Below are 24,193 nucleotides of genomic sequence, written 5' to 3' on the forward strand. Positions count from 1 at the left end.
CAAGTTTCCATCCGTCACGATGTCTACGATTGAAAAGGATAAAGTTCAACTGGCTGCAAACTGAATTTAGTCCCTTTTTCCGATATTCTTTTGCTGTTGTTTTTTCAACGCTGAAGAATTTGATCATGTGATTACTGATTGTGTTCTTCTTTGAATATGCCGTTTTGAAAGCTTTGATAGTTTTGACAACTTCAGCATTTAACCGATAGCGAAGAAACAAAACCAAAGTGTTGCTCTCGTAACACTTTAATCGGCAAAGCCGGACAAAGGTTGCCGCAACACTTCACGTTGCCCAGGCAACGTAGGTCTAGTTTCTGTTCGTTTTAAGTGTTAATGTCGCTCCTTACTTTCGGTTAAAAAAAAACTAGTTTTTTTTTATTTAATCTATCTAGGAAGCTGTTTTTCGCAATTGAACAAAAACGCTTTCGAAGAATAGGAAAATAAGTCTGCGAAACCAAGATTAGAATATTGGAAGCTACAGTGATGACAGTGGTAAGTATAATTTTGAAACATATATGCTTCGGAAGACGGAGGAAGATTTGTTAGATGCTTTCCAGTGGAATTGTCTGCGGATAGTTTTGGTTACCCATTTAACTGATCGTATTTCAAGCAGTAAACTGTACAAAAATTTTGGTTCTATACCCCTTTCTAGGGCCAGTGCCATCGTTGAGGGAGACGGACATTTTTCCCCCACCCAATAATTTGGAAAAACCTACAATTCATTCATTAGCTTTAAAACTGTTACTTGTTTTAAGTGTTAAATTTGCTCTTTATCTTGAGCAGATAATTGCTTTTGAATGAATTCATTCTCATTTTTAACATAAGGAAAATGAGAAAAATAAGGGTGCATTATACTTCATAATATTTTCCAAATTAAGATTTTTTCAAATACACTGCCTTTGAAACCTTATCATCAAATAAAAATATGAGCCTAGTTAATGGCAAAATTGAAAAATGTTTATACTTCCTGTTTCGCTACATTTACTCATGTCAATTTTTTCCCTGATACTTAACCTTTTCCTTGATACTCTTTTCCCTGATTTGTAAAATCTATCAGTTCAAGATTGCATAATCTTGTTTTAAATTTTTCAAAAATGGAAATGTACACTCTTTACATATACAAATAGGACATAAATAGATTCATTGAAGAATAAGAAGGTAGATATACAGTGAATCAGAATGAAAAAGAAATCATTAAAAAAGAAAAGAAGACTTAATGCTTTTTATAATGATATTTGCACTATAACTAGATAAGCCAAATCGGATGTAGCTTGGTCATGGAATTTGGTAGAGGGGGATCCGCTCCAGGAATCACTTAATTATTTCAATTTTCATTTTCAGTATTTAATTGTAACTACAATTCTCTTATTTATCATTGAAATGCCTAATAAGTGCTGATAACCTCCTGTTCCTTGCGTTTTGGATTCACATACTAACGCATAAATATTGAAGTGCCCTCTGAGTGCAATAACATGCTGACTTCTCGCTATTTTCACTTTTCTAAATATTTTTTAACCAGCTCCAAAAAACAGCTGATATAAATGCACTAAGAACTGTGACTGAAATTAGTCGCCTTTCGAACAACACCAGCACAACTTGTGGGACATTTATCTTTGCATCAGCATGCCGTACGAAATGTCTTCTGAGATTATAATAAAGTGAATTTAAACAAAATATGTATATTTTTCTCACAATTTAGAAATTTTGTGTGCACGTATAAGCGGTACCAACCCATTCTCTTTTTCTATTGTTATCAGTTTTATCGTACATCACTAGAAGACCGTGCTTTGCTTGTGATGGGAATTATGGACATAAAAATGATATTCAGTGTAACCCCCTCCGGAAATGTATACCCCCTACCCTGATTTACACAAGAAAAACTTCTGTGTAATTTTAATAGAATTCGTTTTTTTTAACAAAGATACAAAGGGGAAGGTAATTTTCCCTTTCAATTGGCATCCCTGGCAATTTTTAATTAATGTAAGGTTTCTGCCACAATGATACCAAGGACTGTTCAGATTTTCTGGATATTCTTGTCAAACAATGCCGAACGGATAAGTTAATTTTACTAACGGATAAGTTAATTCTAACTAAAGAACGGATAAGTTAATTCTAACTTTATTTTTCGAATACTTTCAAATCTAAAATATGGTCACTATTTAAATATGGGGAATATGTCACAATATAATAACTTCATAATCTGTGGTAATACTTTGACTTATCCTGTATCTTTACTTAGACAACGCTATTGCGCTGCCTATGATTTTTGTTTCGGCTTTGGCCCACTGATATCAATGCTATCTATTAATATAAATCGACGAACCCACAAAAAATCAACTTGATAAAAAGTCATAAATAGTATTTCAATAAATCACGGATATTATAAGTTTCGTAAAACAAATTAAATCTTACATCAAAATTACGAACAAATGAATATCGCGATACCCGCGGCTATAAGAATTAAATAAAAAAAAAAACAGGTTTTCTTAACTGAAAGTAAGGAGCGACATTAAAACTTAAAACAAACAGAAATTATTCCGTATATGAAAGGGGCTGTCCCCTCCTTAACGCCCCGCTCTTTACGCTAAAGTTTTTTATTGTTTTAAGAAGTAGAGTTGTGAGAAATAATCAAACTTTAGCGTAAAGAGCGGGGCGCTGATGACGGGGGAGCTCCTTTTATATACGGGATAATTTCTGTTCGTTTTAAGCTTCAATGTCGCTCCTTACTTTCAGTTAATAAAAAAAACTTGTTTTTTTATGTAATTTCTGAACTTTTAAGAATTAATACAGGTTTTGATTTTGGCTCACCGTACATGATTAATTAAAACAAAGTTTACATATTATTTTTACCTTTTTTGGCTTTATGGCTTCCTCAAAATTTCGATCGGACGATTTTGAGAAAATAGGGGCGGGGGAGGGGGCATAGTTACTCTCCAGTTTTGTGGCTTACTTAAAAAGGCCACTAGAGCTTTTAATTTCATTTACGAACGTTTTTATTAGTAATAAATATACGTAGTTTACGAATTAACTTACATAACGAACTTCTATATTCGCATATTTTGATAAACGTATATGAGGGGGTTCTTCCCCCTGTCAATACCTCGCTCTTTACGCTAAAACTCGGATTTTGTTCCAATTCTTTAAGAATGACCCCTGAATCACAAAGGCCGTTTAATCAGAATAAATAGCTCTTTTTAAATTACTAAAAATACATTAGCGTAAAGAGCACGGTATTGAGGAGGGGACGAACCCCCTCATATACGTAATTATTTCTGTTCGTTTTAAGTTTTAATGTTGCTTCTTACTTTCAGTTGATTTTTTTATTGAATTATACATTTTTTTTTAAATGATGCTGGAAAATCCAGCACCCCCTTCATGGAGATTCTTTTCTCCCACGATACTTACAAATAACCAATACTATATGTAAAAAATGGGCAAAGTTAATAACTTGCACCCCTTCCCCTGGGGACTGTGTGGGATTAAGTCATCCTCAAAGAAATAGTTATTAGATTATTTGACTATGCTGAACAAAATGGCCATCTCAAAATTTTGATCCGGTTTGGGAAAAAAATGAGCGTGAGAGGGTGCCTAGCTACCCTCCAATTTTTTGGTCACTTAAAAGGGGCACTAGAACTTTTAATTTCCGTTAGAATGATTAAATCCCCCGGGGGGGGGACAGGCATCCGTGATCTTCCTTCTGGCAAAAAATATAAAATTCCACATTTTTAGCAGATAGGATCTTGAAACCTCTACGGTAGGGTTCCCTGATACGCTGAATCTGATGGTGTGATTTTCATTAAAATTCGATTAATTTTAGGGGGTTTCCCCCTTTTTCGAAAATAAGGCAAATTTTCTAGGGCTCGTAACTTTTGATGGGTAAGACTAAACTTGATGAAACTTATATATTTAAAATTAGCATAAAAATTCGATTGTTGTGATGTATATATTGGTATCGAAATTCCGTTTTTTCGAGTTTTGGTTAGTGTTGAGCTGGGTCGCTCCTTACTTACAGTTCTTTACCACGAACTGTTTGATAGGGGTTGGTTCAATTATGGGATTCAGCATCCTGTGCTGGTATTGAGGGTATGGGGAAGGGGGTGGGGATATGTATGGCAGCATTAGGGGTGAAACTGGGTGAAAAAACCGAGTAAATACGACATCCAACTTCGCCCACCCGAAAGCTTGTTTACGCTGTACTACCGCCGTCTGGAGCAGCTCATTGCTGACAATTTTAGCAAAAGCCGAGCACCAGCACTCATATTTATGATTATTTAATGTGTCTTTATTGTTTATAATGTTTTTAAATTCATCAAGTAGCGTGTTTGTTAAATAGTTACTTTTGTTTACTACCGCTTGAATAGCACCTAATTCAACAGTACCCTCTCTTTCCCCTCCCCTCAATAAAATACAGTAGCTACACCCCTGTCTAGGGCTGTAATGAGAGAAAGGTTAAGATGGCTAAGACACATTTTGCGGATGAAGGATGATAGATTCCCAAAGATCGTCCTTTTCAACCGACCCTCTAAGGCCAAACGAAAAGTAGGCCGTCTCCAAATGCGGTGGAGAATGTCGTAAGAATTTAAGGGAAATTGAGAGTTCTAGGAAGGGTGTAAAGGAGACTTTGAATAGAATGGGATGGAGGAGGAGCGTGGGTATCTATGATGGCCACAGGCAGTATATATAATATCATAATTCCATACATATACAAAACATGAAATGTATATAATACATATTAATAAGTTAATTACATGTAACAAATCTATATATATAAAAATAAGTTGTCTGTGTGTGGATCTGTGGATGGATCAGGTGACGTCATGTTTGTTCGCATATGACGTCTGAATTATTTCACACTAATACAAAAGAAGAAAAAAACTAAAAAAGGTAAAAACTACAAAAAAAATAAAAACTAATAAAAAAACTAAAAAAGCTAAAAAACTAAAAAAACTAAAAAAAACTAAAAAAAGGTAAAAAACTAAAAAAAACTAAAAACTAAAAAAGAAAAAAACTAAAAAAAAGGAAAAAACTGAAAAATAAAAGAGAAAAAGAAAACTAAAAAATATGAATAAATATATATAAAAATAAGTTGTTTGTGGGTTATGTCTGTCTGTCTGTCTGTCGAGTGACGTCGTGTTTGTCCGCATATGACGTCTGAATTATTTCACACTAATACAAAAGAAGAAAAAAAACTAAAAAAGGTAAAAACTACAAAAAAAACTAAAAAGAAAAAAAACTAAAAAAGCTAAAAAACTAAAAAAAACTAAAAAAAGGTAAAAAACTAAAAACTAAAAAAAAACTGAAAAAACTAAAAAAGGCAAAAACAAAAAAAAACTAAAAACTAATAAAAAAACTAAAAAAGCTGAAAAACTAAAAAAACTAAAAAAACTAAAAAAAGGTAAAAAAACAAAAAAAAACTAAAAACTAAAAAAGAAAAAACTAAAAAAAAGGAAAAAACTGAAAAATAAGAGAAAAAGAAAACTAAAAAAATATTAATAAATATAAAAAATATAAATATAAATATAATATAAATTAGCAATCAACAAAGCACCGAGACACAAATGACGACCGAGACACAGGGAGTATAAATGACGACCAGGACATAAGTAAAAAAAAAACTAAAAAAAATAAAAAAAATGGTAAAAACTACAAAAAAACTAAAAACTAATAAAAAAACTAAAAAATCTAAAAATCTAAATAAACTAAAAAAGAAAAAAAAGAAAAAAACAAAGGAGAAAAACAAAACTAAAAAACGAATGTATATACAGACCGGGACACCGGGATACAAATGACGACCGGGACACAGGGAATATAAATGACGACCGGGACACAGGGACACAACTACAATGGGGACGCCGGGGGGCACAGGGGGATATAAATGACGACCGGGACACCGGGACACAAGGAATGATAAGTTGTCTGTGTGTGGATCAGGTGACGTCATGTTTGTTCGCATATGACGTCTGAATTATTTCACACTAATACAAAAGAAGAAAAAAACTAAAAAAGGTAAAAACTACAAAAAAAAATAAAAAGAAAAAAAAACTAAAAAAGCTAAAAAACTAAACAAAACTAAAAAAAGGTAAAAATCTAATAACTAAAAAAAAAACTGAAAAAAATAAAAAAAGGCAAAAACTACAAAAAAAATAAAAACTAATAAAAAAACTAAAAAAGCTAAAAAACTAAAAAAACTAAAAAAAACTAAAAAAAGGTAAAAAACTAAAAAAAACTAAAAACTAAAAAAGAAAAAAACTAAAAAAAAGGAAAAAACTGAAAAATAAAAGAGAAAAAGAAAACTAAAAAAATATGAATAAATATATATAAAAATAAGTTGTTTGTGGGTTATGTCTGTCTGTCTGTCTGTCGAGTGACGTCGTGTTTGTCCGCATATGACGTCTGAATTATTTCACACTAATACAAAAGAAGAAAAAAAACTAAAAAAGGTAAAAACTACAAAAAAAACTAAAAAGAAAAAAAACTAAAAAAGCTAAAAAACCAAAAAAAAATAAAAAAAGGTAAAAAACTAAAAACTAAAAAAAAACTGAAAAAACTAAAAAAGGCAAAAACTAAAAAAAAACTAAAAACTAATAAAAAAACTAAAAAAGCTAAAAAACTAAAAAAACTAAAAAAAGGTAAAAAACAAAAAAAACTAAAAACTAAAAAAGAAAAAACTAAAAAAAAGGAAAAAACTGAAAAATAAGAGAAAAAGAAAACTAAAAAAATATTAATAAATATAAAAAATATAAATATAAATATAATATAAATTAGCAATCAACAAAGCACCGAGACACAAATGACGACCGGGACACAGGGAGTATAAATGACGACCAGGACATAAGTAAAAAAAAAAAACTAAAAAAACTAAAAAAATGGTAAAAACTACAAAAAAACTAAAAACTAATAAAAAAACTAAAAAATCTAAAAATCTAAATAAACTAAAAATGAAAAAAAAGAAAAAAATAAAGGAGAAAAACAAAACTAAAAAACGAATGTATATACAAACCGGGACACCGGGATACAAATGACGACCGGGACACAGGGAATATAAATGACGACCGGGACACAGGGACACAACTACAATGGGGACGCCGGGGGGCACAGGGGGATATAAATGACGACCGGGACACCGGTACACAAGGAATATAAATGACGCCCGGGACACTCAAAGAGAAATCACAGACTGGAACACCGGGACACAAATGACGACCGGGACACAGGGAATATAAATGACGACCGGGACACAGGGACATAACTACAAAGGGGACGCCGGGATGCACAGGGGGATATATAAATGACGATGGCGACTCAGGGAATGGTCGATTAGCAATCACCATCAACAAAGCTCAAGGGCAATCTTTAGAATCATGAGGTATAGATCTGAATACGGATTGTTTTCCCATGGACCATTATATGTTGCATGTTCAAGAGTCGGTAAACCTGACAATCTATGTATATGCACAGACAATGGGACAGCAAAGAATGTTGTATATTCGTAGGTTTTACGTAGTTAAAAACATATATATATATATATATATATCTATCTATCTATATTCACAGGTGGGACATAGGGACACAACTACAATGGCGCGTAACTAATATGGCGCGTAACGACTTACGCGCGCGGGGGGGCTTGGGGGGGGGGCGCGAAGCGCCACCCCAACAGCTAGTACAAAATAAATTTAGCTAAGGAGCTGGCATGTTGTTGCACGTGGCTTTTCAATTTGATTAACTGTTAAATCAAAATCGGTAGTTTTACATCAAAATCGTTGGATGTAACATTAGATTTAAAGACTATGGCCATCACATATCTAATATGATCTTCGTCATTTGAAAACTTAACAAGATAGCATATTAATTTTTAAGTCAAACTCTCTTATAAAGTTAGCTTACCTGGGAAATGAAGCTGAATAAAGTCCATTAGAGGACCCATGTCTGGAGGACTTCCAGAAACAGGTGGAGAGGGTAAGGCCCCTCTTGGATTCTGAACACCAGAAGATCTCTGCCGTACTGACCCTCTGAATGCAACTGTTGGACCAGAAGTAGTCCGAGAAAGCTGAAATTTAAAATTACTAATTAATTGTAATTAAATATTATCTCTCTGCTGATTCCTATTAGGATTCTTAATTCGTATATAAAAAAGAATAAAAGTTATCTACAGTATAAAGGGGACCAATTCCACTGTGCATGCTGGGCTCCCTTGAAATACCATGTTTTCCAACTTTTGGGGCAGTTCCTATTCAGATTGGCAGACGTTTTTTTATTCCCCCTGCCCCCCTCCCCCCCAAAAAAAGCCAAACGGAGACACCTGGTATATATTGTAGGATGGTTGAATAATCGTGTATATTATCATAACGAACAGAAACTATATTTTTGGTAGTTTACTAGCTTCGTACTTCTCATTCCATGTCGATTTTCTAATTTATGTCTAATAGCTTTCCAATTTTTTTTTTAAGTTGCTTAATTCCTATTTCTTTGTGGTATCATTCACGAAATATTTTTTTGTCTTAATATTATTTTTCTTATAGCTGAATGATTCATTGAACTTAAAATAAACTGTCAACAACTACAAGCAATGAAACAGTGACAAAAAGGCTGAAGCCAGTAGTTTAGGCTTAAAGTCTGGATAGATGTCCACTAAAGCGATATTAAAAAAATTTTAAGGGACATTTAAGATATCAAATTGGCTTCTTTTTTTTACAAAACCGTTAAAGCTCAAAATGCCTCAATGCTTGGCTAGATTTTTTTCTTTTTTTAAATATAGGCCTAAAGGTAAAAAAAAATTAAGTAAAACGTAAGATAAGAGATAATTTAAAAGACAGAAAAAAATCTAATAAGAAAAAAGGCTGTAATTTTTTTTCCAGCTAGTCATGCTTGTCAGTTCAATAAAGTTAAATGAATAATAAAAAAATAAAACAGAAATTAATGTATTTGACTTTAGAAACTTATTATTCAAAGTTTGAACATAATCTTTCACGGTAGCAACAGTCAAGCATGGAGGATGAAAAATCTGAAGTGAAGCATTATTTCCAGTTAATGAAGAAGAGGAGAAAAAATAAAAACTCACCGGAACCCTTGGATTTTCTGCTGTTGCACCGCGAACTTTGGCAATGAGAGTGTAACCTTGTCCAAATCTTGACTTTAAGTGTTGCGCTGAACCTAAGCATTTCAACTGACCATTCACCATGATTGCTATCCGAGTGCAAAGCGCTTCGCATTCTTCCATACTAAAAATAGGCAAATAAATGAACAATCAAAATGACTTTTTGTTTTAGCACAACATATTTTATAGAACCAGGTTCGTGTGCCCAACATGCGACTAGTTCGTCATATCGTCTAATTAGTACTTTCTGACACTGCTAAAATTTGACTTGAAAAGTCAATAGTTGGTTTTGATACAATGACTTATTTTGAAAAACTGCTTATAGCGACCGTGCAGCAACAAAAAGAGTTTATTTTTGCAAATTCTCTTTCAGAAAAGCTTCTTTCTTCAGATATTGCAAATTCTCTTTCTAAAATGCTTCTTTCTTCGGGTAATCAGAATTTAATGAATTTGTTGAATAAAAACAAACAAGCAAAGCCTAAAAAACAAAGAAAAAGTGGTATATGGCCGTAAGAAATGTGGACTAAAACAGTGAGATTTTAAAGAGGCACCTGCGTACTATAGCAACATTGCTATTACATTGTGAAGGAGGAATTTAAAGTCCTTAATCATTTTAAGGTTTCTTTTTTACTCTAGTTTTATACCTGATGTTATTCAAGGGTATTTCCATAGATATTCCACAAAATATTTTTCGATAAATCTCTAGCCTCTTTTTTATAGTCTAATATTTTAGCTTTAAGGTATTTGGTTGACTTTTCACTTTGTACATTCGGAAGGGAATTCACTAAAAATAAGGATTAGAAATAAAATGAAAAATTGCGCAGTAGTCGTCTATAAATGGTTAAAACTGAACGAGTATGAAATAAAACAATTATAAAATAAAGAGTCAAAAAATAAACATAATGACGAAAATCACTGAAAACATGTTTATCTAGTTTGTTTGTTAGTTTTTTGTTTGTTTTTTAGTTTTTTTTTTTTTAAGTTTCCAATTTAACTATCTTATCACTTGAACGAAATTCTCCATACTCAAAACCAAAAAAAAAAAAAAACTGAAAATGTTCTATTAGATGTCGCATTAAAGTTACAACTATACATAACATGTAATCTTTTGCCGTTTTTTGTGGAGTTAGCCGATTTTGGGAAGTAATACACTTAAAATCTAGCAAACAAATATTTGATAACTTACCTGTGTGAGGTAAGGATTACAGCCTGTCCATTATCACGAACGTGTGTGATTACGTCCCAAAGCTGGCGTCTGGCAACTGGATCCATCCCTGTTGTTGGTTCATCTAAGAAAACAATTGGTGGCTCGCCAACTAAAGCCACTGCAGTACTTAATTTTCTTTTGTTACCACCACTAAGAAAGAAAATTATTAGATAATACAAGAAAACTTTAATCTACAAATCAATTTAATTCGAAAGTTGATCTAACTAACAGAGACAAATTAATTAAAGAGAGATCAAAACACAAAATACATCTCCATGAGAAGTCACATATCCAGACGAAGAGTCAAACTATCAGTTCGAGTAGCATGGCAGAAAATCAGAAAAAGAATGAAAAAAAGCGCAAAAAACTTATTCGAGAAAAAAAATAAGACCCAAAAACATATGTTAAAATCTTAAAATTTCCTATATAATTGTTTTTTGATCAAGATTGAGAAGCAAGGAGCAATGATAGAACCACAAATTCAGGATGTTTGGATCAGGGAGGGTGGGAAGAATCAAAAGCTGGTGACAGTTGTCTCTATATTTTCCTCAATTTTCCATACAATTCTCCTGTGCACGCAGTTTTAGACTTTCTCCTCTCCTCCAAGAACTTGATTATGTATCTAAGCGAATGTTTTAGGTTCTTGAAGGAGTAGGAAGAAGTGAAAAAATATATTTTGACAAAACCTTTACCTATTGCACAGTTTTTTCGGTTTTTACGGCACCATCACTTAACGATATCCCACTAACCCTGGCAAATACTGTTTGCCAGGGTTAGGCTAGCATTGCCAGTAGGGATCTAAAGTAGGGATAGAATCTGCTCGGAGGTAATTTCATACATCGATATTGAGGCGAAAAAAGCTATTTACATACTCGGGAGGGGGGCGGGGTTCCTCGCTGTAAATAGTCTGAAAAATCAGCATCTTGGCAAACAGATTTCATCGGTTTAGATATTCCAAGGACGAGCTTGGACAGCTAAATTATTGGCTCAACTTACGGCTAAGTTTAGAATTAAAGAATTACTTAAAGAGAGCATACGTGCTTCACAGGTGCTGCGCACAGGGCAAAGTCATACATCTGAAAGAACGAGGTAAGAAAAACTTCTGCACAACCGTTTTGGGACTTCGTTCTTTTGATAAATATAAATAGGCCAAATAATAATAAATAATTTTTCTTCAAAAAAGGCAAAGGGCGACACTGAAATTGAAAAGAGCGGCAAGCCGCATCAAGGCAAATATATTTAATCGGTTTAGATCTCCGGAGGATGAGCTCGGAGGGCCAAATCGTTGGCTAAATTTATGGCTAAATTAAGTGACGGCTAAATTTAGACCTAAAAAATTGTTCAAAGAAAGCATAAGTGCTGAAAGCAAGACAAATACATATTTCTAAAGTAACAAGTTACAAAAAATTTCGCTGAACTTTTCGGGAGTTCTTTTAGTACATGTTCATTACATAAAAAATGAAAAAACAAAGTTTTTTTCAAAGATCAAAGAAGGTGAAGAGTGGCGCTAGAACTTGACGCGTAGAGGAACTAAACTTATATGAGGGGCACAGCTGCTCCTTCAGTCCCCTCTTTTTAGGCTATAGTTTAATTAATTTTTTCATGAAAGCACTTTAAAATTTGAACTGAAGACATTTTAAGACATTTTAAGACATTTGAACTGAAAGCTATTTAAAGCAAACACAGCTGAATGTTCCATATCTATCTAGAAGCATAACGAAACAAATTCAAACGATTGTCACACTACTCTTCTGTAAGACCTTTAATTCTTTATATATTCTGACGATACAAACGTCAGACTCTAGTGCATAGAATGGATGACTGAGAGGAAGAGTGACAGGCCTCTTATAAATAGGAAACATTATATGCAGTAATACGTTATTTCCGAAGGCGAAGCATGCTAAAAAGAATAAATTAGCCAATCGAAGCATGTAGTTGATCTCACCTCAACTCCTTGATTTGTTTGTCAATATGTGGGGTTAGTAGGAGACGCTGTGATAAGTCGTCAATAAGATTTTCAATTCGACGTTCTGCAACTCCACGTAATCGGGCAAACATCTGAAGAGTTTCTCTGCCTGTCATTTCTTCTATAACGGCATCAAACTGAGGACAGTAGCCCAACCTTTGCTGAACCTAATGTAAAAAGAATTATAAATGCCCAAAGACATCACGGAAAATATTTTATGTTCATATAATCTAGTTTAGACAGGAGATCAGGGAGCAAAACATATTCAAATACTTTGCTTAAAGCTCAAGCAACCGTAATAGGCCTATACGAAGCGCAATTAGTTGGATCCTTATCACGTTTCAAAATTGAAGTAATGTTACCAAATGAAAAATAATCAGGGACTAAAGACGAGCAAAACACATCTGGAAATAGGTACAAGTGATAAACTAATTCCTTTAAGTCGGTATTGAGGTGAAAAGTACTGATGCCGTCAATATCATAAGAATCCGATTTAAATCTTTCCACACTTCTTTTGACACGGTCAATACAAACGGGAAGTACATGACTTTAAGTGATTTTCTTAGGCAACAGATTAGAACAGAGGGTGGCAAAACGACAATGAACCGCATATATCACTGTATCGAAAATCTTACTATAATGATTGATCCATGATACATTCGGGATTTGGTCGGCCATAGGCGATCTATTGAACTTCACGACAGTAATCACTTTTTTCCACTGGCTAGGAGTCTTAGGAAATTCAGTATTATCATACCTAACTGTTCGAAGATAACGTTTAAAGTCCAGCTTTGTTGTTTGTTTAATATCGAAAATATTACCCCTTAGGGGGCGGCCGCTAGCTATCCACATTTTGAGCCACAATTTAGACCGATTTTTTATAGTTCTGAGCTCTGGGTCCTTCTTCCAAATTGACTTCTTTTCTGGGCTCGAAAGCGACATAGGGGAACAGCTACTTCTTCAGACCTCTTTAAGCACGACACAATGTGGCTATAATAAATATCAAGCTGAATTCTTGCTTGTGGGGATCCAGCACTTGTCCACAACAAATTGAACGGGACTTTAATCGTTGGTAATTACCAAGTCACTCCACTTTAAGGCAGATCAGTCAATTTGGGGGAAGAGTCTTTAAAGTGCGGGAGCAGGAACCAGCCAGTACACACGTGTATACACAAGTCTACGTGCCGGCGGAAGCCAGAAGTCAATTAAGCCAAGTCTAAGAACAGGTCTTAAACGATATTAACGATATTAAATCCTTCCCTTTGTTCGATATTTAATTATCCCTTTTAAATATTAAATTTTAAATTTTATATTAGTAAGAATTATAAAAATTACAAACCTGTTTTATATTCTTCTTAACACTGAAAGATTCCAGGAAGCAGTCACCAAAAGTAATGGTTTCGTCACCCGTGAGCATCTTGAATGTGGTTGTTTTTCCTGCACCATTTACACCTAGTAAACCAAACACCTCACCACGCCTTACACCAACACACATGCCGTCAACAGCCAAAAAATTTCCAGGATATATTTTCATCAAGTCTCTAAAAAATAAAACCAGTCAATTCCATTTAAACAAAAAATTTGTGTTTAAATGGAAAAATGGACTTTCCAAAATCCACTTTGGAAAGGGCATAGAGAACTATATTACCTGACCTTTTTTTCTGTGATTGCATTGATCTAAGTTCCCGAATTGTGTTGGTCTAACTTGCTCACCTTTAAATTTTCTTATGATATAGAAATAGTTAACTATTTCAATAAGGATGTTGCTATCGTGCACTTCCATCAAAAGGCATATTTCCTAAATAGATTTAGGGGGGGAGGGAATACAAACAAGTTTTGGCTTAGATAAGACAAAAAGGCTTATCTGTATATTGACAACATAATAATTGCGGAAAGTAGATAGAACAATTTTTTAATAAGGAAGGAGACATTTTAATTCCCACAGCCAAGTTACTTGAATTTTAAAGAGAAAAAGAGAAGCAATACAAGTAATAAACTTTTAATTTTTGCTCTAAAATGTATTTGTTTTAAGAGAAATTAAATATTTTATTTAAAACAGAAATTTTTTTTTCTTAATAGAAAATTTCTAAAAATAATAAGATTTGTAAGATTTACTAACCTTATAATCAACGTATTATCCTTGGAAAGTTTAGATAAGGGCGTTAGTTGAATATATTCCTTTTCGCGCTCTACGTCTGTGTCCATCACATTTACATTGCCTCCTTCTTCAACATCAGCTGAAAGTTAAAGAAAACTAAACATGGTTCGCAGATACGAGACTTGCATTAAAATTAACACAATTTAAAAATTTTTCCGGATCTCAATTCAATTTACAAAATAGCCTTCGTTTCTCCATTCGATGGATTAAATAGCTCAATTTAATGCAGGAAATAGGGTTCTGTTCTCAGTTTGATGTGTTAAATAGTATTCCTTTCTCGGTTCAATGTATAAAATCGTAATCTTTTCTCACTTCGATGTACGAGTTTTCTTTTCTTAGTTCGATGTAAGGAGACAAAGTTATCAGTTCAGTTAATTAAATAACGCCCCTTCCTTAGTTTTACTTATGAAACAGAAGTGATTTCTAAAAGATACCCACAAGCTTAAAAAAATATAGTTACAGTTAATGTCATCCCGTGGGTCAATGCGAAATAAGTAAGAAATTTATGCACATCATAAGGTGATATTTTGACTGTAGGCAATTAAGTTAAACGTCCATTGTAATCTCATATTGACTTTGATAGAAATCTGACAGTATAAACTTATAATCGGCTCTGGACTGAAATGGCTACGTTCTAACTATCATCATCATGCTCCTCCTCAACAACAACGTAAGGACACACCTAAGGACGCAGTGCTAACTATATAAGAACAGTACATCTTAGAAATAAGACAAAATAAGCTTGCCATAGATTTTGGGCTGACATGGCTACAGTCCAACGTTATGCGTCATACTCTTCGTCAATAAAGACGTGAGGACACACCTAAGGAAGTACTGTCAACTATCCAAGATCAATACGACTTTGTTAATTAGACAAAATAAACTTGCCATGGATTTTAAACTAAAATGGCTATAGTCCTACATTCATTCTTCCTCAATAAGAACGTAAGGATGCACCTAAAGACGTACTATCAACTCTCTAAAGACAGTACGTCTTTGGAAATAAGACGACGTAAAAAAGACGAAATTCCTACAGTATCACTTTGACCGTCACATCTACCTACCATGATAATTTCTTCTCCCTACTGAGTCAAGTTACCAACTAAATACCATATTAGTCTAGCTAGAAAGATTGCCAGTAGGCATTAACTTCCAGAGAACTTCACTTCAGCAAGAGAAAGCTAAAATAGTTACTATACGCAGTACTTTATTTCTTGTTTCTACCTCTGATTTTATTGCTTAATGTTTTTGCTTATATCTTACTGTTGTAACATTAAAATAGTACTTGCTACTTTGGCTTTTTGCTGTTGCAGTTTGTGTAGCTTCTTGAATTATTTAGTACAATTCTTTATTTTTGAACATGCCCATGTTAGCTTAAAGTTATTGTATTGAAAAAAAAACGCATTCTACTCTAAGCAATAGCCTCATTCTGAAGAAAAAAGGTTCATAGGACAGATATCCAGCTTTTTCTCTTGGATTTTACACAGACAGTCTTCAGAAAGTAATAAAATCAAAAGGTCAGAAAAACTAGAGACGTATTGAAGATACTAAGTGAAGAAAGATAACAAAGAGGAAAGAATAAGTGACACATGGAATAAAGAGAAGAAATAGGAAGAAAATAGGCGATGGTAAGAAGGAACTAAAAGAAAGATTATTAAATTAATTAAATTGAAGTAAAAAATTAAAGCAATAAAGATCCGAACGTCAGAAATACGTCAGATATGTATTGAAGGTAGTAAGTGAAAAAAGAAAAGAAAGGGAAAGGAAGTAAGGGAAGGTAGTAAGGAGGTAATAAGCGAAAGTTAACGAAAAGGTTTAATAAGACATATGAATTACAGATAAGAAACTTACCATACTGTCCTCTATCAACAAATGACTGATGAGAAAGTATCCAGTAGCGAAGTTTTTCTAAGACTTTAGACTCTATGATAAAAAGTAGAACAACAAATACAAAGCCATCCAATGCGAGAAACACTAACTCCTTTCCAACGCCTAGGCCATCCCAGCCAAGAATATTGGTATTCCATTGAATACAGGGGACGCCGCCACAATTCTGTTGCTCTGGAAGTTAGAAATATTTGCTAACAAGGAACGACAAAGAAATTAAGAAAAAGGTTAGAAATAAAAATGAAGGCTTGATATAAACTATTTTGTTGTGCACATCCAAAATCATTAGTTTTACAAGAGTGAAAACTTGGGCTCCTCAAGGTAATACCCTTGGTAAAATAGGTCTAAATAATGGCGTATCGGCACTTGCCACCTCATTATGGTCTAATTTGTTTGTATTATTTGTATTATTTTTTGTAGTGATTTTTTTTCCATGTCCTCTTTTTTTCTTGATGCTCGACACTACAATTCATCTTTTATGTATGTTGGTTGTTATTACGGCATTATATGTCAGAGTTACAGATCTGTACCAACCGTCGAAGATGGAGGGGAGATTAACAGGGTCAGAGGATTTCTCTAAACAGAGGGTGGGGTGGTAAAGGGTAAAGATATGAAAAAATACACCTTTAAGCTATAACTCTTCGTTTCACTTGTTTTACTAATATTTTTCATTAATTTTTAATCTTGCGATAGAAATCATGGAGAAAATATGTAACCTAAGAGCTTATTTTTCCGTTATTAGGTTCACAACTGTTCACAGTTGTGATAAAAGTCAGCCTAAAGTAAATTTTAGAATTTTTTAAAGCTATTTGTGGTAAGCATTTTTTTTCTGAACGATTGCAACAAAATAAGATATGTTAAAAGTTAGTATGTAACTGAAAACGCGCAAAAATTGTGCTCAGTAATAGCTGAGCACATTTAATAGCTGAGTTAATAAAACACTTACATCCAAATCATAGTCCCCAGTTCCTATGGATTGAGCACCATAGACTTATTACCTAAACAGATATCATATAACATAGAAAAAGCATTGCAATACACGAGCTGGTGATCAGCCACTAAGCACCTAAGAAGAATTCTGGAAACCAAGTAGACATGAATAACTGGTTTTGTCTGCTTCAAATGTCTTAAGGAACCTCTATTTTTTTTTTTTTTTTGCTTGAGAGGGTCTTGTGTTACACCAGTAGCTGTCATTGAGTCATTTTCCTGTTACAAAAACTGTTTAAACCAGGCTTACAATCAAAACCTGTTTTATCAGTAGTTTTAGACCTATTTTATCATAAACCGGCTAACAAAACAGGTTTTAAACAGGTTGAAAAACATACTAATCGAAAATCAGACATTTTATGACATGTTTTATCGGTTCTTTGCTAGTCAAAAGCGACTGAAGTGGACTCGTGATTGCTCAGCAATGACTCGAGTTCCAAAACTGATAACTGAGCATAAAGTTAAAAATTAGAGATTAATTGCTTCTCAATCAATAAACATATCGTTCGATTCTACTTATAATGGATAAATAGCGATTTGATGTCAACCAGGGCAATATCCAGGGGAAGCGGGTACCCAGTTTGAACTCCCCAGATATACTTCTTTGCCACTTAAATTGGTCTAACAAATGTAGGTAATTAACGTTTTCACCTAAATAACTAAGATATTCTTTTTTGGCTGGTAAATTTGTCTTAAAAATGCATTTAAAAAATTGCTTATTTGAGACCGTTAGACAAATTCCACCAGAAGTTAACCCCTCCTTTTTCATTCTTTTGTCCATAACCGCCTCCAAAAAAGGTTATTTTGGTAGCCCATTTATGAAACTGTAGAGATATGTTAAGGTGTTAATATATATATAATCACACAATATTTGGTGGACCATGAAATCAAGTTGATGCTACACTAATAACCAAACATTAAAATTTCATATATGAAAAGAAAAAAACTGGATCTACTGGGTGAAAGATGGGATTTATGTATAATGCAAAAGAAGAAAACCTGTCAAAAATAAGAAAAGAGAAATTAAAAAAAAAGATATTTTATACTAAAGGATAGAACCACTTAGAATAAAGCCACCCTAAAATGGGGGAGTATGCAGCACTAGGAAATTCAGGGATACCAACCCCTGCAGTTCATAATAAAGGATAGAAAACGAGGGCGTATCTTTGCAGCATGGGTTTGAAATATAGCTTCAATCAAACTTTACTTTAAAACACTTTACAACAGTACTTTACTACAGATTATACAACATCGGCAAAAAAGAAAAAAGAATAGGGCATACTTGACAACGGAAGGTCGTAACAAAATAATTAAAGAGGAACTTACCTTTGCAGCAAGGATTTGGCATGAATCCAGTCTTGCAAGCCATTTGAACAATATCCTTGGAACAATATTCCACTGCTCTCACATTGGTGTATAGGTGATTAAAAGCCATACCAAGACTGTAACTTGGTAAGGCAAGAAAAACTGAATGAACCAAATCAGCAGCATAACCCAAGTCAAGCTCTGGAATTTGGAGGATCATTACGGTGATCATAGATGCAAGGCCTGGAAAAGTGATTCTAGTTATGTGTGGTTGCCTGCAAAAGGTCAAAGTTAAACAGCCAGCTTGTTACCACCAGCTAAAAAGGAGGGCAGAAATATAATGACCCATTTTGCAGCATTTTGATTTTTCAATTTAAAAAAAAAAATAAAAAAATAAAGATAATAGGCCTAGAAAATAGTTATAAAAAATAAATAAATGACAATAAATAAATAAGTAATAATTAAATAACAATAAAAATTATAAAAATAAATTTCAAGAATAAAAAGACATTTACCTGTAAAAAGGTTGAACATTGTGATCCGTGTGAAACCAGTTGAAGGGATTGTAAATAGAAATGAAAGAAGGTAGATGAGAGGGAGCATGGCCCAGCCAAACAACAAGAAAACGATGACAAATCGACCTGAAACAAAAAGGAAAACATTAGTAATATTCATCAATGATTGAATCAGCCCCTTCAGGCAAGGATTGTAAGCTATGCAAGTTCCCCATCGTTTACATATTGGTTTTGCTATTGGGAATAGGCGATATGTTTGACACCGCGTCTATAAAAGGTTAAGTCCTCCAACAAAAAGGTCAACACACTATGTGCACGCAGGTTGTCAAAGGACACATCAATAATATCTAAGGAACGGCTTAGGGCGTTGTGTTGAAACTTTCAGGACATAATGTGCATAATGCTACTGCTACTGCGACGATTACTACTGCTGAGAGTAAGGGTGTTAAGGCTACTACTACAAGGACTAGAATCAAGGACTTGAATAAAACAGAATATCAATCTAGCTCATTTACGTATTTTTTACTCCCAAACACCTTTTTTTTAAATGCGCGTTTTGTTTTTAATAATGAAGATATTGTTAACAGTAGACCCCATCCAGTGACATGACATATCCCCATCGCCTAAAATTAGATTAATAATCAAATCAAATAAAACATATTCTTTACACAATGCCCCCAAAAGGCTATCCAGATGCCCCCACCCTTCGAAAAAGAAACAAGCGGTACCACTCACTGAAATGTATCTAGTTTGAGAGACTGATTTCAACAAAAATTATTGGTCGTAAGTACTCTCCGGTAAATATTGTAGACTAAAATGCACTATTTAATGTTTTAGGCCCCCCACTCTAAAAAAAATCATAGTCCCTTCCTCATATGCACCAATGGCTATTACCAGAGGTACGGGATGCTAGAGAGATTAAACTCAAGCAGGCCTGAATGGCTATACTGAAAACAAACAGAAAGACTAAAGGCCAAAGAAGCAGCAATATAACAAATCAAGGACACAAAAAGGCTTAATTCACTAAAAGCAGTCAAGCAACTACTATTGAGAGCTCTGCAGCACAAAGGCGCCCGGGGACATTAGAAAGGCTTAAAGTCAGCGTTAAAGCCAAGCTGAGCCCTAGATGGTATTTAGTGTTTGTCGTTGGAGAAGTTTGGTTAGTTTAAATATCCTCTGTAGCCAAAACTGCAATTTACCTCATTACCTTAGATCCGCCTGTACCGCCGGAGGTACCTAGGGCATCCACGAGACTTCGCCAATCCTTTCTGAATTGGGCAGCTGCGTATATCTCTTCCCAATCGGGTTGCAGAGATGCATTGATACTGCGGAGATCAGACTGGTATGTTTGACACAAAGTGTTCCGAGGTCTTCCCCTTCCGTTTGGGTGCCAATGTCAAGTGGCTTTTGGGATCTGAATGTCCTTCATTAGGAGAACATAGGCCAAGTATCTCCACCTCTGAGTCCTAATGATATATGTCACTAGAGGCTGGTTGGAAAGTTTGCGGACTTTTTCATTTGTGGTTCTGTGTGACCAACGAATATTTTGAATTCTTCGAAGACAATTATTCTCGAATGCTTGGATTCTCTTTTCCTGTTGCTGGTTCAAACTCCATGTTTCGGCTGCGTAAAGGAGGACCGGGATGACGTTGCTGTTGAATAGGCGTAACTTAAGCCGGGTCGAGTAATTTTTTTACTTCCATATGCGCTTGAGCCCATTGAAGACGGCGTTCCCCTGACCTATTCTGGTCATTTATTTCTTTGAATGCTGATTCCATATTCTCCACTATGCTTCCAAGGTATTTGAATTTCCCAACCTGTTCGATTTCCTCATTTCTACATATGATATGAAGTGGGGAATCAGTAGTCGCCATTGTTTTGGATCTGCTCGAATTTATTCTTAGGCCAAGTTGACTTTCATTTTCGCTGACCCTGTTTTGAAGTTCTTGCAGACATTGCTTTCACGACTGTAGCATTGTAATGTCATCTGCAAAGTTCAGGTCCACCAACTGTCACTTAAGCGGAAAGTTTGGTACCATCAATCGCGGAGTTGCGGAGAACAAAGTCGATGACGAAAGACAAAGTAACGGCGACAGTACACAACCTTGTTTGACGCCAGATAGAATTCGAAAGTATCGGGTTTGGCCTTCGGGTTTCTTGTTGCAGTACTCGCTGTCCTCGTAAACAGCTATAATATTTTACCTCATAGATGCAAAATACCAAGCGTTTTCAAAAAAGAATTAAAAGAGAAAAGTCTTCTGTTGGGTCCCTCGTCTTAGTTATCAGGTGAATTTCCCGCTTCTTTTATATATGTTTGTATGAAGAAATTTCATCAACTCAATAAATTATCTCATTTTCAATTTTCTCAATTTCACTTCGAATTTACCATTTGTTCAACCTAAAGTATGACAAAAAAAAACACGTTGGCTTATCATTCATACACTCTGAGTCATCGTACGAACCGTCTGAATTCTTCCCCACTGATTTTAATTTATGGATACTGTAAAACCAATTTTGGAAGTCCATTGGTTTGATTGTCTGCGTCAACACTGATTGGTGAAGGAGGCGTGTTGACGTTTTTTGTGTATATACGTTCTCTAGTTAGTTCATCTTAGACTTCAGAAAAGTTTATATATGTTCATCTTGTTACATATGACACTTTGGTCGATAAATTTTCAACCCCGACATGGTTAAACAAACAAAAATAGTATAAAAATGCAGAATGTGTTCGTCTTCTATCATCAAAGTTCAATATATAATATACACTAAACATTCAGTGCCTAGAACAAAGATTGTGTGATCTCATCATGAGGTTTGGAAAAGCATTGCTATTAGACGCAGCCCATCGAGACATCTTACCCGCCTGACAGCAGAACCAGACAGAAGTCCAAACTGATTCCTATACGTACACGGACAAATCGATATTATAATTCATTTGCGCCTTTTTTACGTCTATATTTAACAGTGCATAATTTCTGTTTTCAATGTTTTTGCAAATGCAAATTAGCCAAGAGCTACGAAAGTTGTTTAATAAACCGTTCTCTCTCTCGAGAAAAAAAAAGAAACGAAAAAAACAGCTGAATATTTTCTACGCTCATTGTTGGTTATTCTCTTTACCCAGTTAAGTTTTGAGAAGAGAAGCTTAACTGACTTCAATTTAGTAACGGGGTTTATGGGGCTACACGGCTCGAACCCCCAACCCCGAAATTTGTGCCCCGAAAATCCTGGATACTACATGCAGAAAAGTTTGGAGCATTACTGGGTAATAAAAATTCGCCAAATGATAGATGGAAATGTTTTTTTCTTCTCAACACTAACGCCAGATTCCAATTTTTAAAGTTTTCAGTACTGGAAGCTAAGTTTCCAATAGAACCTCAAAAGTGATTAAGCGTTATACAATATATAAAAGCATCACCTTGTTGTTCAGCACTTATGTATCCCTCTTCTTGGAAAACTAAAAAGGTTAACAGAATGCCGACACATGGTATCAAATAGTTGACAAAATCCCATAGAAAGCTGGCTGACCAGTAGATTAGAGAGTTTACTCCTGATACGAACTGTAAATGCTTCGCTTTTGTTATTTTTTCTTTCACTAGGAACAATACAAAACTGGCTGTTAAGAAGGACATCCCAAAAGATACGTTGAAACCAACTTGAAATCCAAGACTGCTTCCAGATGTATCTCGATTTAGCTAAAAGAAAAAGATGGGTTCTTAGACATCACTGCATTTCCTTTTTAGTGTTTACTTTATGTTTGGTGTTTTCTTTTTTCTCCTTTTTGCTTTTTCCTTTTTTTAGTTTTGTTCATTTATGCTTTTCGTCTTGCTCCCTCTTCTCCTAGCCATTGAGCCTTGCGGGGGTGTATGATGTTGAATGTACTGTTATTATTCTCTATTTTTTGTTGACTATATATGAATAAAATAAAGCTCCAATCTAGTATACAAAAACACGAGATTTGTGACTCAGTTATGGTCTTAATTTACCAGCAGCATAAACAAAGCAGAGAGGTGAAAGGGGCAAAAACCAAAAAAAAACTCAAAACCTTAAGTAATTTCAGACATGAAAAATAGCCGAAATTATTGACATAGTTTAAATGGTCAGTTTTTAGCCTTCAGTCTGAACAACATTCTTTTGATAATCAGACCCTTTAGCCAATTCTCTTTGTTGACTGAAAAATGACTAGTTAAAGGTCATAGCCGTCAAGTATCATTAACATATAGAAAAAGGGGGAGGGGACCGAATGCCTTTTCATGCTCTTTCCAAATAAGATAACTGTCACTCGCAAACACACCTCATCCCCCTTATGGTCCCACATATTCCCCTTGGATATGGGTTTACACAAAACTAAAAAAAAAAAAAACACTTAAACAACAGAATTCAATAATTTTCAAACATTATTCAATATTCAACACATCTGAAATTCTTTTACAGTCAGATATAGGTCTAATGGTTGGACGCATGAAAAACTCACAAGAAAACGAATTATCGTTGAACATCGACCAAAATGGCGGTATTAAAAGATTTATTAACTGTAAAGTCTATTTAATTTGATCATGTTTATTAATCATTTCAAAAGAATGACTTGGAAATAATTGATTTATAATCGTGTAGTATGTTTTTAACCGCTTTTCTTAACCCATTCCTTGTACCAAAAACAAGGCATTAATTGTCACTATAGGGTGCACTAAAGGGCTTTGAATTTGATTTGCTAGTAAAAAAAAATCATTATATTTGAAAAGAACAATAAAAAACGCATCGATTACTATACCCCATTGTCCCTACCTTAGTTATGGAATCTTGTTTATATTTACCCCTACTTGTACTATAATTGCTCCAGTCTCTTAGCTAACTGTATTAAAGCCTGGAAGACCGTTGCGGACTAGTTTACGGCAGTTATCTGCCTTCCGCTTGCTTATCATACTGGACTTGCTTTTAAAGCAATAACTATAGTGTAGCGTATAGCCTCATATCATAAGACAACTCGAAAATACATGATAGATGATAGCATATAGTTATGGGCACGGATTCACAAAAATGTTACATGGCGGGTAAAACAAATTCTTCAAAATCT

General features: G+C 34.3%; 1 protein-coding gene across 2 annotated transcripts in view; it reads right to left on the bottom strand.

The window, feature by feature from the left end:
* The window catches only part of LOC136026289 (phospholipid-transporting ATPase ABCA3-like), a 138,448-nt gene that overhangs the window by 10,830 nt on the left and 103,425 nt on the right, over positions 1 to 24,193 (bottom strand). For both annotated transcript variants that reach the window (XM_065702691.1, XM_065702690.1), the window contains exons 21-30: positions 22,538 to 22,814; positions 19,123 to 19,248; positions 18,629 to 18,850; positions 16,280 to 16,489; positions 14,390 to 14,507; positions 13,610 to 13,811; positions 12,250 to 12,437; positions 10,284 to 10,454; positions 9,062 to 9,221; positions 7,888 to 8,050 (exon numbers count right to left, since the gene is read on the bottom strand). In XM_065702691.1, coding sequence (XP_065558763.1) covers positions 7,888 to 8,050; positions 9,062 to 9,221; positions 10,284 to 10,454; positions 12,250 to 12,437; positions 13,610 to 13,811; positions 14,390 to 14,507; positions 16,280 to 16,489; positions 18,629 to 18,850; positions 19,123 to 19,248; positions 22,538 to 22,814 — 1,837 coding nt within the window. The remainder of the gene's footprint in view (positions 1 to 7,887; positions 8,051 to 9,061; positions 9,222 to 10,283; positions 10,455 to 12,249; positions 12,438 to 13,609; positions 13,812 to 14,389; positions 14,508 to 16,279; positions 16,490 to 18,628; positions 18,851 to 19,122; positions 19,249 to 22,537; positions 22,815 to 24,193) is intronic.

The sequence above is a fragment of the Artemia franciscana genome, chromosome 4, assembly GCF_032884065.1.
Source record: "Artemia franciscana chromosome 4, ASM3288406v1, whole genome shotgun sequence".
NCBI classification, from domain to species: Eukaryota; Metazoa; Arthropoda; class Branchiopoda; order Anostraca; family Artemiidae; genus Artemia; species Artemia franciscana.